We start from the raw sequence: 19680 nt of genomic DNA, 5'->3' as shown, positions 1-19680 counted from the left end.
TCTTTTCCCCTTGCAACATTTAATATCCTTTCTTTGTTCTGTACATTTAGTGTTTTGATTATTATGTGTCATGAGGAATTCCTTTATTAATAGATGTATCTCCTTAAAGTTAGGGAAATTTTCTTCTGTGATTTTAAAATATTTTTGAAAAGTATTTCGTGTCCTTGACCTGAGTTTCTTCTCTTTCTTATATACCTGTTATTCATAGATATGGTCTTTACATAGTGTCCCAGATTTCCTGGACATTTGGGTCCTGGGTGTTTTTATGTTTAACATTTTCTCTGGCTGACCTATCCATTTATTTCACTGTGTGCACATTTATTTCAACACCTGAGATTCTCTCTTCTGTGTCTTTTACTCTCTTGGTGAGGCTTATCTCTGAGGCTTTTGTTTCACTTCCTAAATTTTTCATTTCCAGTTTTATTTGTTTGGGTTTTCTTTAGTGATCCTATTTCTATGCTAAATTCTACTTTCATGTCTTGAATTTTTTTCATTATTTCATTGAGCTGTGTTTTCACAGATCTTAATAAGTGTTGTTGGATTTTCTTTTACTCTAACCCCACGTTAGAATGCCAAAATGTTCTTGGTTGGTTTTGCTCTCTTGGGGGGCCCACCATCCAGCTCCCAAAATAAATCACACACAGAGGCTTATTCTTAGTTAGAAATGCCTGGCCTTAGCTTGACTCATTTCTAGCCAGCTTTTCTTAACCTAAATTATCCCACTAGCCTTTTGCTCTGGGCTTTTGCCTTTTTCTATTTCTATCTTACTTTCTTTCTTACTCCGTGTCTGGCTGTGTAGCTGGGTGGCTGGCCCCTTGCATCCTCCTCCTTCTCTTGCTCCTTCCTTTCCCTTCCCCCAATTTCTTCTTCCATCTAGTCTCTCTGTTTGCCAGCCCTGCCTATCCTTTCCCCTGCCTCACTATTAGCTATTCAGCGCTTTATTAGACCATCAGGTGTTTTAGATAGATACAGTAACACAGCTTCACAGAGTTAAGCAAATGCAACATAAAAGAATGCAACACAGCTTTGCATCATTAAACAAATATTCCAACAGCATAAACAAATGTAACACATCTTAAAATAATATTCTACAACAATTAAGGAATTTATTTATATCCTCTGTAAAGTCCTTGAAGTTATTCATAATTGCTGGTTTTGAAGTCCTTATCTTGTGTTTTAGCTATATTGCATTTCTCACGGCTTAACTATAATAGGGCTACTGTCTTCTAGTGGAGGCATATTGTCTTAGCTGTTCATGTTTGTGTTTTTGTGCTAGGGTCTAGATATCTGGAGTTATAATGTTTGAGGTGTTTCTTAGTATCAATATCTGGTCTTGTCCTTGTTGGGTAGGTGTTCCAGATCACGTGTGGTGGCTCTGGGGTCCCTGATACAGAGTGTTTTTGCAGATTGGCAGGTGGCAGAAAGGAATGGAGATGGGATAGGTGGAAAAACTTGAAGAAGCTGTAGGAAAGAGCTAAATACCAAGAGGTGTAGTCCCCAGGGAGTGGAGGTGGGGTAGGGGTAAGGGTTTCTACAAGCAGGCTGCAGTAGGACCAAGAATAAGTCTTGTGATACAGGAATAAAAGGGCTGGAGGAACCCTGAGTCTGCACCAAGAGGTGGAGTCCCCAGTGACTGGATTGAGGTGGGAAGAGGAGCTCCTGCAAGCAGGCTGCTACAGGACTAAGTGTAAGTCTGGAGTGATCGAAATGGATGAAAGGAAGGAAAATGAAAATCGTCTTCCTGAGTCCCCAGCCTTGTGTAGCCACTGGTAATCCCTTGGATAAAGTGTTTCTGGGCATCAATGGCTGACACAAAGGAATGGAGATGAGCTAAAAGGGATGGCTAGGATTGGCAGGAAAGAGCTAAGCTGGGTCCACACCAAGAGGCAGAGTACCCAGGAACTGGAGATAGGGTGGGAGGAGGGGCTCCCACAAGCAGGCTGCTACAGGACTGAGAGCGAGACTAGAGAGATCATGGAGGAGGACAGGAAGAACAGTGAAAATCACCTGCCTAAGTCCCAGCCCTGTGTGGCAAACTAGGGCTCTCTGGTAGAAAGTGTTTCTGGGGATTGGCAGCTGACACACACCCACAAGAATCTGTTTTAAAGTGTGTGTGTGTGTGTGTGTGTGTGTGTGTGTGTGTGTGTGTGTGTTTACAGTAGGCCTAGCATGGTGGCTCATAACATTAATCCAAGCACTTTGATAGTAGGGGCAATCAGATCTCTGAGCTTTAGTCCAGCCTGGTCTATGTAGTGAGTTCCAGGTCAGCCAGGACTACATAGTAAGACTCTCTCATTTTAAACAAATAAACAAACAAACATACTCCCAAAACAAAACAAAAGTTTCATGTGTATAATTATCTGCATTTGTGTGTCTTTCATGCAGAAAAATCAGCAGATGCATAATAGTTAACAGTATGAAAACACCTGTAAAATGAGTGACGCTAATAAAAGAGAGGCAACTAACAGCTACATCACTAGCCTATATTGTTTTGGGGCTCATTTGGACAACCCTAACCAGCCATTTTAAATGAGATTTCTCATGCCCAATACTGGGGTTTTTGTTAGACTATGGTTTTTGTGGGGAGCATTGTTAGCCAAAGTGGCATGACTTCTTTTATATATATTTTATCTTTATGTATTATATGTAATTTTAGGTAAGTATAAAATAATATCATTCCTTGAGGTTTTATCAAACAACCTTGGTATTATTTGTCCCTTGTCCTTTCTTCTCCTTCTATATTGACCTCCCTCCTCGACCCCCAATTGGAGCTCCCTTCCCAGTTTTTCATTTCCCACTTCTTATTATCAATATCCTAACTATTCTTCCTCTCAAGCTCTCTGTTCCCTGCCCACTGCCCCATGCCTATGGTCCCTTTATACTTTTGTGGTTACTTCATGTTGTATACTCACATCTGAAGACTTGGAACTAGGAACCAGAAATGACAAATAATATGCAGTGTTTGTCTTTCTGCATTACACTTTATAGTGTAATATAGTCTTTTCTAGGTCCACCCATTAACTTGCAAATTTTATGACTTCACTTTTCTTACAGTTGAATGGTACTCCATTGAATGGAGTACATTTTCATTATCCATTCATCTGTTAGATAGGTTTCCATTTCCTAATTACAGGGACTGGAATAGGACAAGAATGAACATTGCTGCACACATCTCTATGAAATAGGATGTTGAATTTTTGGGGCATATGTCAAGAAATAGAATAGTTGAGCTATATAGTAGAGTAGATTTGTTTTTAGTTTGGGGAGATTCTCTGTACTGATTTCCAGAGTCACTACACCAATTTGTATTCCCATCAACAGTGAATTTGTTGTCAGTTCTTTTGCTGACCTTAGCCATTCTGACTAGGACGAGATGAAATCTCAGGTTGTTTTAGATGTATTTCCCCAATTGCTAAGGATAATGAATGCTTTTTGAGGGTTTTTGTTGTTTTGTTTTTTGAGACAGAGTTTCTCTGTGTAAGTATTGTGGCTGTGCTGGAACTTATTCTGTAGACCATGCTGGCCTCGAACTAATGGAGATCCACCTGCCTCTGCCTCCCAAGAGCTGGGATTAAAGGCATATGCCACCACTGCCTGATTTGAGGTATTTTTAAGTCATTTTTATTTATTCTATTGAGAACTCTGTTTAGATGCCTAGCCCATGATTGAATTTGGCCATTTATTTCTTTAGCTATTTGGTTTTTGAATTTTTGTATATTGTTGGTACTAATCCTCTATCAAATATATAGCTGACTAAGATTCCCATTCTGTGGGTTTCTTCATCATTTGATTTTTTCCTTAGCTGTACAGAAGCTTTAGTTTTACCTGGTCCCATTTGTATTTGTTGGCCTTAGTAGCTATGCAAATGGAGTCCTACTCAGAAAGTCTTGTAAGGTACTGCCTATGTTTTTGTTTTGTTTTGTTTTGTTTTGTTTTTGGCAGCTTTAGTGTTTCAGGTTTCAAATTGAGGTATTGAATCCATTAGATCTAATTTTTGTGCAAGATGATAATGCACAATAATTATTCTACATTGTGGACATTCAGTTTTCCCAGAACCATTTATTGAAGATGCTTTCTTCTATCCAGTGTTACTCATGTTTGGGTCTTCTGTATTATTCCATTAGTCTTTATTTTTGCTAATACTATGTTTTTTTGGCATACACAGACACACACAAAGGGGGGTGTGTGTGTGTGTGTGTGTGTGTGTGTGTGTGTGTGTACACAACTGCAATTTAAAATACCTTGAAGTCTGGAATAGCAATGCCCAAGTATTGTTTTTGCTCAGGGTAGCTTTGGCTATCCAGCCTCTTTTCTGGTTCTCTATAAACTTTAGGACATTTCTATTTCTGTAAAAAATTGTTGTGGGTATTTTGGTTGATATTACATTGAATCTGCAAATTGCTTTTCCTAGGATTTTCAAAATATTAGCTGAACCAATCCATTAATAATGTGATTTCTTTCTATTGTTAGTGTCTTTCTCAATCTCTTAAGAAATTTGAAATTTTCATTGTCTTTTACCTCCTGGGTTAGCTTTATTCCAAGATATTTTGTTGTCTTTGATGCTATTGTAAATGGGAGTATGTTCTTGGTATTTTTGCTGTTGATGTATAGAAAGGCTACTGACTTTTGTAAGTTGATTTTGTGCCCTTCTGCATTACTGAAATGGTTTATTGTTTCTAGGAGTTTTCTGATGGAATTTTTGGAATTTCTTATGTATAATATCATATTACCTAAAATGGGAATCATTTGACTTCTTCCTTTCCTATTTGTATCGCTTTAATTTCCTTCTCTTGGCTTTTTGCTCTGCCTACTACTGTCAGCACTGTATTGAAAAGGAGTAGAAATGGTGAACAATCTGGATTTGGTGAGAATGCTTTCAGTTTTGTGCATTTAGGATAATATTGACTGTGGATTTTTCATATATGGCCTTATTATATTGAGATATGTTCCCTCTAGTCCTACTCTCTGTAGAACTTTTCTCCTGAAAGAATGTTGGATTTTATCAAAGGCTGTTTCTGCATCTACTGAGATGATCATGTGATTTTTGTCACTAAGTTCATTTGTATGATTTATTATATTTATTGATTTACATATGTTGAACCAACCCTGTATTTTTAAATAAAGCCAGCTTGATTGTGGTGGATATATTCTTGATATGTGCATCTATTAGGTTTGCTAGCATTTTATTAAAGACTTTTGCATCTGTGTTCATCAGGGACATCAGTCTGTAGTTTTGTGTGTTAGATCTTTACCTAGTTTGGGTATTAGAGTAAGGCTGATTTCATAAAATGAGTTGGGAGTGTGACCTCGGCTTTTATCCTTCTGAAGAGTTTAAGAAGAATTAGTTATAGTTCTTTGAAAGTCTGGAAGAATTCTACAGACTCCATCTGGACCTACACTTTCTGTGTCCATCTCCTCCTTTGTTATGGGTCTGTTTGAGTTGTTGGTCTCTTCTTGGTTTAATTTTGGTAGTTTGCATGGATTCAGAAATTCATCAATTTCTTTTCCATTTTCTATTTTAATGGAATACAGTTGGGTTTTGTTGTTGTTTTTAAGTATTCCATACTTCTTTGGTATATGTTGTAATGTTTCCTTATTCATTTAATGAGTCTATTAATTTAGAACATCTCTTTCTTTTGGTTAGTTGGACCAAGGGTCTGTTGATTTTATCTTCCCCCCCCCAAAAAAAACAGCCCTTAGGTTCATAGATTCTTTGTATTGTTTTCTTTGTTTCTATTTCATTGATTTCTAATTTGACTATTATTATTTCTTCCATCTGCTGGATTTAGGTTTGTTCCCCTCCCCACCAAAAAAAAAATCTTCACTTGTATCATTAAGTCATTTATTTGAGTTCTTTCTCCTTTTTATTCTTCTCTCATATATTACATTCTGACCAGAGTTTCCTCTCCCTCTACTCCCTACCAGTGTCTCCCGACCTCTCCTCTCCCCAAGATCCACTCCTCCTCTGTTTCCCTTCAGAAAAGAGCAACCATCCCAGGGATATCAGCTCAACACAGCATAGCAAGTTACAATAAGACCAAGCACAACCCCCATATTGATATTTTTTTTTAATGTAGGCACTTAGAGCTACAAATTTCCATCTTAGGATTGCTTTTAACGTGATCCAAGTTTTGCTTTGTTTTTTTTTTTAGTTAATTCATTCATTATTTATTTATATGTATGGATGTTTTACCTGCATATATGAATGTACACTGTGTACATGTCTGATGCCTGTGGAGACCAGAATAAGTCATTGAATTCCATGACACTGGAGTCACAGACAGTTGTGGACTGCCATGTAGGTGTTAGGAATCAAACCAGGATTCTCTCTTCTGATGAAACGTTTCTCCAGTCAAGTCCCAGAGATTTTGTATTTCATTTTCATTTAGTTCCAGAAATATTTTCATTTCTTCTTGATTTTTTTCTTTGATCCATTCATCACTTGGTAATGAGCTGTTTAATCTATAAATTTATACATTTACTGGAGTATTACTTCCTGATGATTTTCAGTTCTATTGTAAATGATCTGATAAGATACATGGAATTTTCATTTTTCTGTATTTGTTAGGGTTTGTTTTGTGTCCCAGCATATGGTCTATTTCAAAGAAGCTTCCATGTGTTGCTAGGGAGAATGTATATTTTTTGGCATTTGGGTGAAATATTTTGTAGCTATTGGTTATGTTCATTGTATTTAAGGTGTCACTTCTAAGTTTTCTCTATTAATTTTTTTATAAATATTTTTATTTTATATTTAATTTAATTTTTCATATCAGCTACAGATTCCCCTGTCCCTCCCTCCTCCCACCCCCCAGCCTTTCCCCCCCAACCCACCCCCCAATCCCACCTCCTTCAAGGCAAGGTCTCCCCTGGGGAGTCAGCCCAGCCTGGTAGATTCAGTTGAGGCAGGTCCAGTCCCTTCCTCCTTGCACCAAAGCTGAGCAAAGTGACTCAGCATAAGCCCTAAGTTCTGAAAAGCCAGCTCATACACCAAGGACAGGTCCCAGTCCCACTGCCTGGGGGCCTCCTAAACAATTCAAGTTCATCAACTGTCTCACTTATCCAGAGGCCTGGTCAAGTTCCATGGGGGCTCCTCAGCTATTGGTTCACAGTTCATGTGTTTCCGCTAGTTTGGCTATTTGTCCCTGTGCTTTTTCCAATCATGGTCTCAATATCTCTTGGTCATACAGTCCCTCCTCTCTCTCACCGATTGGACTCCTGGAGCTTCACCTGGGGTTTGGCCATGGATCTCTGCATCTGCTTCCACTAGTCACTGGATGAGAGTTCTATCATGACAGTTAGGGTGTTCGGCCATCTGATCACCAGAGTAGGTCAGCTCAGGCACTCTCTCTAGTCTATAGTGGAGGTATCTTTGTGGATTTCTAGGGACCTCTCTAGCACTCTGCTTCTTCCTATTCCCATGGGGTCTTCGTTTATCATGGTATCTCTTTCCTTGTTCTCCCACTTTGTTTCTGATCCAGCTGGGACCTCCCGCTCCCCTAAGCTCTCTTACCCCCAACCCTTGCCCTCCATTATCCAGCCTCAACCCCAGTTTGCTAATGTGGATCTCCTCCTTTTCTCTGTTGCTGATTGATCCCTGTGTCTTTCTTAGGGTCCTCTTTACTAGGTAGCCTCCCTGGAGTTGTGAGTTGCAGTCTAGTTATCCTTTGCTTTACATCTAGTATCCACTTATGAGTAAGTACATACCAAGTTTGTCTTTCTGAGTTTGGGTTACCTCACTCAGGATGCAAACTTGTGCAGCTGCTTTGGAAATCAATATGGTGCTTTCTTAGAAAATTGGGAATCAACCTCCCTCAAGACCCAGCTATACCACTCTTGGGCTTATACCCAAGGAATGTTCAATCATACCACAAGGACACATGCTCAACTATGTTCATAGCAGCATTATTTGTAATATCCAGAACCTGGAAACAACCTAGATGCCCTTCAACTGAAGAATGGATAAATAAGACATGAGAAAAATAATGACATCATGAGGTTTGCAGGCAAATGTATGGATCTATTAATTTTTTGTTGAGAGACCTATGTATTGGAGAAAGTGGAGTTTTGAAATTGCCTACAATTGTTAGGTTTGTGTTAATCTGTGTTTTTAATTCCATTAGAATGTTGTTTATGAAATTGAGTACACAAGAGTTTGGTCCACGTATGTTTAGTATTGTAATATTTTCATTATTAATTAACCTTGGTTAGAATATTTGTCTCTTGTTGTTTCGTTGTTGGCTATGAATTTTTGAGGCTGTTTATGCCATAGAAAATTTTTCTTTCTCCTTGGAGAAAGAGAAGATAGTTTTGCTGGGCATATATAATTTTTTCCTTGGAGAAACAGGAGATAGTTTTTCTGGGTATAGTAGTCTAGGTTGGCAGTAATAGTCTTTGAGAATTTGGAGTGTATTGCTCCAGAATCTTGAACTTTCAGGGTTTCCATTGAGAAATGAGCTGTTATTCTGATGGGTTTACCTTTACATATGACTTGCACTTTTTATCTTATAGCTTTTATTACTCTTTCTTTGTTCAGTGTATTTAGTATTTTAAGCATAATATGCTATTGGGTATTTCCTTTCTGATCCTGTCTAGTTGGAATTCTGTGTACTATATATATGTATGTGTACATTTTTCATTAGTGTAAGGAAGTTATTTTTTCTATACTCTTGTTAAAGAGCTGGTCAATGCCATTGACCTGGGATTCTTCTTCCTCATCTATGCCTATTAGAAGATTTTGTCTTTTGACCAAATGTGACCCACACTTCCTGCATGTTCCTCTCCTGCACTTTAAATTTTCTAATATTCTTTCTTATTTCATCTAGGTCCTCTACTTCATCTTTGAGTCCTGTGTTCTATCTTTTGCTTGGTTCATTCTACTTGTAAGACTTTGCCCTGGGTTTTCTAGTTGGGATATTGAGTTTTTCAATTCCATCTACATTTTAACTTGTGTTTTCTTCAATATTTCTATCTCATTATTGGATTTGGTTTTCAAATCCTGAATTATCTCTATCATTTCATTAAACTGTATATTTGTATTTTCTTGTACATCACTCAAGCATTTATTGTTATCTTCTTGGAGTTCAAGAAAGTGATGTTCTTTGAATTGTATGATAAAGGTTATGACTGTTCTTATAAATTCTGTGTTCTGGGATTTATCTAGGTAATTCTCATTAGGAAACACTTCAATGGGACTAGTGGGTTTGAAATGAGACTTGCTGTCTTGGTCTTCATGCTGGTTTGAATTGCAGTTTGACTAAGCATGTGGACTTCTTTCTTTGGTTGTGTGTCTGATGTGATAATTTGACCTTCTTTAGATTAGGCCAGTTCAGGAGATGTGTGATCTGAGCTAGGTAAAGCTGTTAGATGAAATGTTAATTGGACAAGGAAAGATGACTCTCAACTATGGATCTGGAAATAGGCCTATGTTACAGAGATTGGTAGCGATCAGAAAGAAAAATGGGAGAGAAAAGGAGTGTCTCACTCATTAAAGATAGTTGTCAAAGAAAGAATATTCAAAGACCACAGATCTTGAGCTAGGCTTGTAAATGTAGAGATGGCTGTAAGCTGGAGAAGGGGGTACTGCAAGGAGATGTAGGGGTTATTAGTGGAAGTATTAATGCAACTCTATGTAATTAAAAGGGAGGTTTATTTTGTGGGGTAACTTACAAGTAAAGGGATAGGTTACAGAGTCCAGGAACGGTGTAGTGCAGTCCAGCAGTGTTCTCTGGAGAACTCTGTTTGGTCTACCTCCAGTGTCCAGGATCCAGGAAACAAGAGAGCCAGTACACATGGATCTCAAGTCTTAAGAGCTCCTGTCTTGGCCCCACCTCATAGGTGTGACAGTTACCGGAAGTCTCAATGGGGGTAGTACTTCTAGGTCAAAGCTGGAACAGCTACCCACTACAAGGGGTAGAAGCAGATTCCCCAGCAAAGGTGTTTCAGGAACAAAAAGGGTCCGTGGGCCATGGACTGAACTAGGTTTGTGGCTTTACAGATGTTGGCAAATTGGGGAAAGAGAAGGCAAAAAGAAGAAGCAACTTGAATAAGGAGGGTTTAGACTGGATCTAGGCTTGTAGGTTAGCACATGACAGCAAGCTGGAGAAAGTGATGGCAAAGGGAAGAAGCAAGTAAGCATGTAAATACTCAGAAAAGGTGGCTCATGAACAAAGAGGGTTTGCATGCCACAGGACTGGAACTAGGCTCCTGTCAGTTAGCAGAGGCTGAATTCTTTATGAGTCTTAAGAATACTTTGTATATATGATGGGGCTGGAGAGATGGCTCAGCAGCCAAGAGCACTGACTGTTCAATCATGAGGACCAAAGTTCAGATCCCAGCACCCATGTCAGTAGTCTCACTACTGTCTGTAACTCAAACTCCAAGGGATCTAATGCCCTCTTCTATCCTCTCTGGAAACCTAGACACACATATATGTCTATACACATGCAGAGGCACACAGATGCACAAGTAAATAAAATTAATTTTCAAACTTTTTAAAGAATTCTTTGTATGTTTGAGATATGAGTCTATTATCAGATATGTGTATTGCAAATTTGTCCCAGTCTATGACTTGTCTATTAATTCAATTAACAATGTCATGAAACAGAAACTTAATTCCAATGAAATTAAGTATCTTGCTCATAGACCTGTTGTTAGCTGTCTATCTGTAACCTTATTGCCAAACTAAAAGCTGTCTTGAGTTTCTATGAAAAGATCTAACTGTGTCATTTCACATCTAGATTTATGGTCCATTTGAATAAATTTTATGAAGTTGTAAGTTCTTTATCTAAGTCATTTCTTTGCTTCTGCATATCCTAGTCTTCCTGCCATGTGTTAAGAAGACTGTCCTTAATCTCTTCAATTTCCTTTGCTTCTTTCTGAGAGACTAGTGTCTGTATTTGTGTAAGTTTACTTCCAGATTTTCTGTTCAATTTCCTTAATGTCTGCTCTTTCCCCAAAAACACAGTCTGAATGACTGCAGCTATATGATAAGTCCTGAAAGTGATAGTAACAGTTCTATAAATTTATAAAGCAAGTTTTTATAAATTTGTAGAATTACTATAATATTATAGTATTATGGTATGATATTATGTTAACCATTCTCATCTTTTGCCTGTTCATGTAACAACATTTATAACTAAATTTTGAATATTGATAAAAATTAATTTTTAGGATTTTAGTTGGAATTGTTTTAAATATCAATCTTTCAAACTCTCCCTCTCTCCCATATTTTTCTTATTATATAGCCAAGGTCAACCTTAGAATCAGATTCCTCTACCTTCTTCCTTTTTCTTGATGGTACATGATGGATGCTACGGTTTTTAATTTGAAATCTAGAGCTAGAAAGTTAGCTGAGCAGTTTAAAATATTTGTGTTTCTTACAGAAGACCCAGTTTGATTTGCAGCACCCACATGGTAGCTCATAGCCATCTGTAACTCCAGTACCAGAGGACCCGACATCCTCTTCTGCCTCTGCTAGCACCAGGCATGTACATAGTATACTTACATACATGCAACCAAAACCATAATACACATAATAAATCTAATTTTTTCATTTAAATTAGAAGTCTAAATATTCATGGTTGAAATACAGGAAATTATTGACAAAGAACAAAAGAAAGGAAGGAAAAGACAGGTAAAGAATGAAGGAGGAGAGAGAGAAGGAAGATTCTTCTGGTCTTTTTCCCTGCTATAAACTTGCTTTAGATTTATATCTTTCAGCTAATGTGTACGCATTTTGCTTGCACATATGTATGTGTACTATGCACACAATACCTGTGGAAGTCAGAGGAAACAGTTGAGTCCCCAGGACTGGAGTGACAAATGGTTGTAACCACCATGTGGCTTTTGGGAACCAGACCTGGGTCCTATGAAGAACAGCAAAAGTTCTTGACCATGGACCCATCTCTCCAGGCTTTCTGCTGAGAATTTTTATAGAAAAATGGTACACATTAAAGTATAGCTTTGTATGCCACATATTCTTAATGAATTTTCTACAAAATGCTGTGTTTTAATTGTAACTGAAGTTTGGAAAATGTGTTCTCAAGCCATGATCATATTTTTAAATCTCAGATGAAACATTGTTAATTATGGTCACATTTGCTGAGTCAACATTAACTGTTTTCTTTTATATGAAATCTTCTATTTTATCTCCAGGTTATTTAGCACAATTTTCAGGTGCAGATATAGAAAAGACTGTGATGAGACCTGGCTACAGCAGCTTCATGATCACAGAAATTATAGATATAAAGAATGTATTATCCCTGGCTACTATGCCTCATAAAATAAAATCACCTTTGCACTTCCCAGAACATTCTTGGTTCTTAATCAGCTTGGGCTCAACAAAAGGACGGAATTGGACCATAAGTTTAAAACCATGTAATTATTGGGTTCAACAAGATGAGCATGAACTTCCATCCCTCAATGTTGTGAAGTATCTTGATGTGGGAAACGAAGCAAATTATGAACTTAAGTTGATCCCTAATACAAGAGGTAAATTCTCTTTTATAGAAAAAGTAAAAAGGAGTTATTTCTTTTCTTAAGTATAAAACATAACTCTTTGATATTCAGTTTGGCTTCTGTGATTGCTAGGATTCTACTACTAACAGAGTTAATTCTAATTATGGTTAATGACAACATTCTAGGCTCTGTATTAAATGTTTTATAGACATTTTAATGTTTACAGTCACCCTAAAAGTCTAGATAATAATAATCTTATAAATAAGGAAATGAAAGTAAATTGTAGCATAGTTTTTTTGTTGTTGTTGTCCTTCTAAATGAAACCCTTTTAACTTCTTTGTTATGGCAATAATTCTCTTAGGTATTTTTAAATAGATTTATTTTTATTTTGTATCTATGAGTGTATTGCCTGCAATATCTGCCCCGTATGTCTGCGCATGGAGGCTAGAAGAGGTTATCAAATCCCCCTGGAACTCAGTGACACATGTGTAAGATAACTTGTGAGTGCTAGATATCAAACCAAGTTCCTCTACAAGAACATCAAGTGCCCTTAACCACTGAGCTGTCTCTCTAGCCCCTATTTCAGGTATTGAATTCAAGCCAAATGGATTTTACGTAAAATGCTATATTACATCTTATATTTTGGCATATTTATTATAAAATTATGTGAAGCTAGGCTGGTAGGATGTCTCAGCAAATTAGGGCACTTTTTTTGGTTTTATAAAATGCAGTTTTATTTTGTGTGGGGCGTTTACCCAACCACCCCCACAGTTCCCCAGAGTTTTCTTGAGTGCGAGCAGCAGGAAATATTAGATAGAAGGATTTATTGCGGAGAATATCGCGGAGATAAACAGATAGAAAATAAAGGATAGCCTCGAGAGGGCCTGGAACCTATTCCAACGGGCCCCGACTGTCTCTGCCCCAGGGTTTTTATAGAGACGCCAAGGGGTGGAGCAAAAGACCTCCTCCCCCAGCACAGCCAAGTGCAGACCATCTCAGACACCTGCACTTAGGCCCGTGGTCTAATCATCCTCTATGAGGACCTGCTGGGTAAAGCCACGAGGAACCTGAGAACGGGCTCCCACAGGTCCCCCTTTCTTAATATATAAAAAAATCACTAATAATGGCTTACAGCAATATCCATAGCTGTTACACCTTCCAGTATGGGAGTAGAGGATGATATAGATGGCATTTCTCTTTTGAATTAGGTCCAAGGTGACTACAGCAGTCTTAGCTGCCTCAAGCCCTTTCTAAGCCAAAACTCTTAAGGTGACTACAAACTTAAAGAATCCCTTAGCTTCATCATTACCATTAACAGGTTAACATAAATATTGCTATACATAGTCACAATTCTCTCAATCTTACAACTCAAAGCAAACTCTTAACAGAACCATTTGAATTAGCATATATGGTGCTATATATAGTTAACAATTTTCTCCATCTTACAACTTTAACTCAATCATTTGAATTTTCTTGCTAACAGAACACAGGAAAAACTTCGATGTATTCACATCAAACTTAAATATTTCTTAACTCCACAAAACCAGGGTGCATTAATATCAATAGGGTAAATATAATTTCTGCAAACATAATTCAACCTCATAACTCCTCCTTTTTATAATTTTTTAAACAAAATCTCAAACCTAGTTAGAAAAACCCAAACTCATACAATTCCTACAAACTCATATTGAAAAGCAATCTTCTCAATCTAACCATTAACACTTTGAAAACTTAGCAAAACATCCAAAAGCAGTTTCTTAATAAAACTCTTTATACTTTAAAAGTAGTCTCTTAATATACCCCATTTGCATTTCTTACTAACAATAACATGACATTAATCCACTCAAACAACTTTTGAAATTAGACTAAGGAATATTAACTCTCCCCCTTTTCTTTATAATTTAAGCAAAATCTCAAGCCTAGTTAGAAAACCCAAACTTCTGTTTAAACAGTTCCGTTTGTAACACAAACCAGTTGCATAAGTAATTCCATTTTACATAAACAGTTCCACAAAACAATTCATGAATCACCAGTTAATAAAGCATATATGCATACACAAAACTGCATCTTGATTCTAGGTAGAAATAAATTTCTTCATTTAAACAGTTCCATTTTTAACCCAATTCCAGAAAACAGTTCCTAGGTCATTACTATAAGTAAACTCAAAATTGTCCCATTGCAATGAAATCTCTACTGTTCATTTCATTTCTTAAGTCCCAAAATTCACATGATAAATTCTGGTACGAGCCTTCCAAATATGAAGAAATCCATAACCAAAATCTTTTTGTAGTTTTATCTCATTTTAAGTTCAAAAAGTTCAAACAAATAAATTCTGGTATTAGGCTTTCACTTCAAAATATGAAGAGACGTTTTTCAACCAAAACTTTTTGCAGTTAACAATTTTTGTTCAAACAAGCGTCTCTGAACTTATTCTCAAGCCAGGGACCTTTTTAGGTACAGTAAGTAGTATTCTAAACCACACCGTTTTTGATGTTAGCTCAGGTTTTTCTGTGTTGCGTTGATTTTCCATGAATCTCAGCTGCGGATGCCTTGTGCTGGTTCTCGCGTCCGCCATTCTTAGCGGCTTCTGGAGCTTTTGAAAAACCGCTCAGACTGCCTGCTTTGCAGTCTGCTAGGACACTAACTTCTGTATGTCTCAGGTTCTTTCACCATATACATTAAGAATAGACTCACACTTAACATTTACACTTTACAAACTCACATATAACCTTTTGCCTTGCAAAGCATTTAGATTCATATTCAACATTTACACATTTTTACAAACTCATATAACATTAACATCTACTTATTTAAACTCCTTAAGGAAACTATAGAACTACTTTAGCAAATATATTTCTTATTACTTCTTATGTACTTATTTAAACTTACATTTACAACTAGCATCTTTACTTCTTACAAGCTTATCACTACATGTCTTAAGACTACCTTAGATACTTCTTGCAAGCTTATATTCTTAAAGGATCTATAGATCTATTTTACAAACTTATATAGGGCTACCATTACCATATATTTAACTTAGCAAACACCTAAAGATTTCTTAACACAGATCTAACGAGAATTTTTACAAACTCACATATCTTATTTTCATCTTTTTCTATTTCTTACTCTTAATTATTATCACTATCTCTATTAGAAAGATTCTTAACTAGACAGGAAGTACGTACATCATTGCTAACGTTTAGAGTTTATAGTCAGCTTTGTTATAAAACACTGGGATTTAGTGAGTGTTGTTATAGAATTGTGATAGTTGTTGTTAGGGGACTGTAACCTTCCCAGGATGACGCCACACTCCAAAGTTGCCAGTTCTCTCAGCCGTTCCGGACTGGCAGGGATGCACTGTCAGCGGTAGGCGGTTTTTAACTAGAGGTGTCCCTTCACCCAAATTCATAGTAGCTCCCCTAAGTACTTCAATTCAGACAAACGTTTCTATTACAGCAGTACTTTTGGTTTGTTCTACGGAAAGACTTCAGGCTGAGGGTGAAATTACCGTATTTAGCGGCTGTAAGGTCTTTGCCAAATACCGCACAGCTATTAGGTGATATAAAGTATTTTTCCAAAGGAGCTAGTAAAGCCAAAAGCGGCACAGCTCCAAACTATTTCCTCACTGTTAGCATTAACCAGTGACAAAACCTCAGAAACACTGATCGAGCCACTTTCATTCTGGTTCCATTGTAGGAACATCATTGGAGCTGACCTTTCTTAGTTCCAAGCTCCTTACGAAACGCTCCGGTAATCACCGAGCTTCATTCTCCTCTTGTGAAAAAACACAAACATGTCCTCGACCCCATATTAACACAGGATCGGGACCCTTCCACAATCCCGAGCAGGGATCTTTCCATTTTGCATTACCCTCAGCTAAAGGACCAGGAAGATCGGAGTGAACTCTAATATGGCCCACAAAGCATGGCAGCTTTCTTTTGTAGATAGCATAAGTTTCCTTCATATCTAAGACAACGTTCAGTGTATAAACTGCTCTCTCTTGCTTTAAGGATTTTAAAGTGGCTTGTTTGATCTTATAGGTAGCTTTCTGTCATCCAACTACCGTTAAAACTTTGCACAGCTATTAGGGTAAATAAGTCATTTTACCAACCCCCAAACCGCGAAGTGCCTAGTTCCATATCCTTTTAATGTTTCATTGGAACTGACACTTAAAACTCTTAGATGATTTTCCTCCTTATTCTTTTAAAAGCTGTATTTTAAAGTTTACCATGAACGTATTTTCGAGCTGACAAAAGTGTTTCAGGGCAATGTTGCCATCTTTAGCGAAAAACTACCTTTCCCAGAATGCATTTCCCTTATATCAGTCCATAATAGTATCAGTCCCTTAAATCAGTCCTTTATATCATTTCCCTTATATCAGTCATTTCCCATAGTTCTTTTTGGGTCTGAGAGTCAACTTTTAAGTTCTTTTTCACCAGACTTGCTTACAAATTCTTGCCCGGGAGGTTTGAACAAAGTTTTTTGCTTTTGCAACGGAAGATTTGAACAGGCATTTTACATTTTTAATTATGGGACATTGGGAGGTTTCTGGTCTCTCCTCAGCTGGCTTTAACAGGTGTCTCTCCTTTAATTGACACTGGCCCCCAAATCAGAACTGCACCTGCCTCGTTAGCGCGCATTGAGGTTGGCAATTTCTGATAGCAACTTTCCTCGGGGCTTGTGTTTGTCTTAGCCAGTCAGTGAAAAACATTCACAACACAGTTTTTTCATAGCTCTTTCAGAGAGATTTTCTCCCACTGATCTCTCTCATTTTGCTTGTTCCTTCCTTCCCCAGATGCAGAGCTTCAAGTATCTGCGGCTCTGTACCTCTGCTAGCTGCCCTTGGAAGTAGGGGCTTTTTTTTCTCCCCCCGAATCTGCCTCAAATTCTAGCAGCTTTTTCAGGTCATATTTTTCTGGGGAGGAATCGGTCCCTTCTGTTTCTGCAGAGTCTTTCTCCCAGACAGTTCCCAGTTTGGTCTCAGTTTATCCCCTCTACCCCAGAAACAGTTTCCGACACTACAGTGGCGGCTTTCCCTGCTACTGAAGGTAGGGGCTTTTTGTCCGTTTGTTTTCTGGGTCTGTGTGGTTTGCGTACAGACTGAAAATCTAACAAGGGAGGTTTTTGCCATTTCTAAACTCCCATTAGGACAGGTGTTTTGCCTTATCAGACCTTCACCTGGCCCAGTCCCCCAGTGGGTTGCATTTGCTTGTCTGGGTGCTCAAGGACAGAGCTTATGCCAGAGGCAATCACCCCTCAGGGCTACACTCCCTCATCTCATGGGAGTCAGTTGAAACAAAGCTTTTCTCTAAGAGGTGCTTTCTCTGACAGAAAAGAAAGCTTTACTCCTGGATAGTTCTGTTCTGCCCTGGCTGGGCTCTTTCCCCAGACAGCATTCTGACTCAGCAGCACAACTGCTTCAGACACAGTTCAGCTTTACTGTTTTCCCAGAAAGGTCCTTTCTCTGATAGAAAAGTTTTCTCAGGTCTTTTTTTTTTTCCAGCTGTGGACCTATCAACCCGGGACTTGTAGACAACTTGTGGACAACTGTGCCGTTCTCACTGGCTTTAGTTTTGTTTATCAGCAATCTTCCCCTGGGTCCTGCACCTTCCTGCCTCAGCTCTGTGCTCCAGGAAGTCTACCACTGCAGGAACCCTAGTATCCCCCAAATGCACACCAACTCAGAGACGCTGGCCAGTCGCCTCTGGGTTTTTGGTCAGAAGCAAAGATACAATGCTTCAGGGGATCTTTGATTTAGGAGCACCTTTTCAAAGACGCTCACTCACAAACAAAACCCTTGATGCCTCAGCTCGGCTGTAACTGAAAAGCTTGGCTTTTTTGCTTTTCTCAGGTAAAGTTTCCTGCCCTTTTGGGCTCTCCGTAGCTCTTTACCCACACTCTCCCAAGTGTTTCCCTCAGGGTACTCTGACCCACTGTCTTTTACTTGCTTGAAGAGACAGAGCTTAGAAGAGGTTTTTAGGAACTTGTCCCTGCCTCCTGCATTGCAGGGAGGATTTTTAAAGCTTGAAAGAGAACTTGGAGAGGTTTTGCTGTCTTAAGAGGTTTGTTGTTTTCCCTTAGAGCTAATCACAGGTGGTCCCCATACTAATCTTCAGGTGATTCTAATTTTTGTCCTTCTGAGATAGTGAGTTCTGAAAGGCTTTAGTTTTTAAGTTTAAGAGAGCTTTTAGTTTGAGAAAGATTAAGACTTTTTAGAGAGTTTTTTTTCCCCAAATTTTTCAAGAAAAGCTTTATAGTTTAAAAGATTTTTTCCCCCCAGGAGAAAGACTAACTTTTCCCAAAACTTCCCAACTTTAAACTTTGGCTTTTTACACCCCCATTTTTGCCTCAGGGAGAAATCACTTTTTCCTGCCGCTTGGACTTAGCATTTCAGCTGTCCCCAGGACAAAAGCTTCCATAGGAAACTTTTTCTTCCCCATAAGCTCAAAGAAGAGCTTTTTTTACTACCCGTAAAGCCCCAAAAAAGATTTTTTTTCCCAGTTTGCGTTCATAGCCCCCAAAGTTAGAAAATTGAAGAGTTTTTCTGTCTAGTTGCCTATTTTTTTCTACACAATCTTACACTTCTAAGTTTTTCCTAAACTATATTACTACCCTATGCCTTATACTTATTTTTCACAGATAGAAATTGAGGGATAGAAGATAGAAAATTTTGACAGAAGAGAATTTCGCTGCAGCATCGGACATCCTTCCAGTCCGCTTTCCTTTTCTCTCGAGGATAAAACCCCTGCCTCTCAATATATATAAAAAATATATATTTTCCATAACACCGGCATGCCTCATCCACTGGCAGGGCTGAACTCAGCACTTTCGCCAAAAACTCTGTAATAAAACTATTATTTTCCTTTATCTTTAGTCCCTATTACTTTGTCTTTAGTCCCTGTTCATTTGTCTTTAGTTCCCCCCTTTTTTTTTAGACTCCCTTTTTCTTTAGTCCCCCTTTTTTCTTTAGTCCCTGTTCATGGCGCCATTCTGTGGGGCGTTTACCCAACCACCCCCACAGTTCCCCAGAGTTTTCTTGAGTGCGAGCAGCAGGAAATATTAGATAGAAGGATTTATTGCGGAGAATATCGCGGAGATAAACAGATAGAAAATAAAGGATAGCCTCGAGAGGGCCTGGAACCTATTCCAACGGGCCCCGACTGTCTCTGCCCCAGGGTTTTTATAGAGACGCCAAGGGGTGGAGCAAAAGACCTCCTCCCCCAG

The 19680-nt window shown here is 38.3% G+C and overlaps 1 protein-coding gene across 5 annotated transcripts in view; it reads left to right on the top strand.

Annotated features, from left to right (window-relative positions):
- LOC131923819 (cation channel sperm-associated auxiliary subunit beta-like) overlaps positions 1 to 19680 on the top strand; it is a 170900-nt gene that overhangs the window by 116735 nt on the left and 34485 nt on the right. For 3 of the 5 annotated variants that reach the window (XR_009382733.1, XM_059279003.1, XM_059279006.1), the window contains exon 19: positions 12154 to 12489. The exons of 1 other annotated variant lie outside the window; for it this stretch is intronic. Coding sequence is in view for 3 of the 4 variants with exons in the window: in XM_059279003.1 (XP_059134986.1) it covers positions 12154 to 12489 (336 nt within the window). In the remaining variant the exon portion in view is untranslated. The remainder of the gene's footprint in view (positions 1 to 12153; positions 12490 to 19680) is intronic. One more of the 5 variants, XM_059279004.1, reaches the window with a different exon arrangement.

This window comes from Peromyscus eremicus, chromosome 14, assembly GCF_949786415.1.
Source record: "Peromyscus eremicus chromosome 14, PerEre_H2_v1, whole genome shotgun sequence".
Classification (NCBI taxonomy): domain Eukaryota; kingdom Metazoa; phylum Chordata; class Mammalia; order Rodentia; family Cricetidae; genus Peromyscus; species Peromyscus eremicus.
This window is presented reverse-complemented; position numbering and strand designations above follow the sequence as displayed.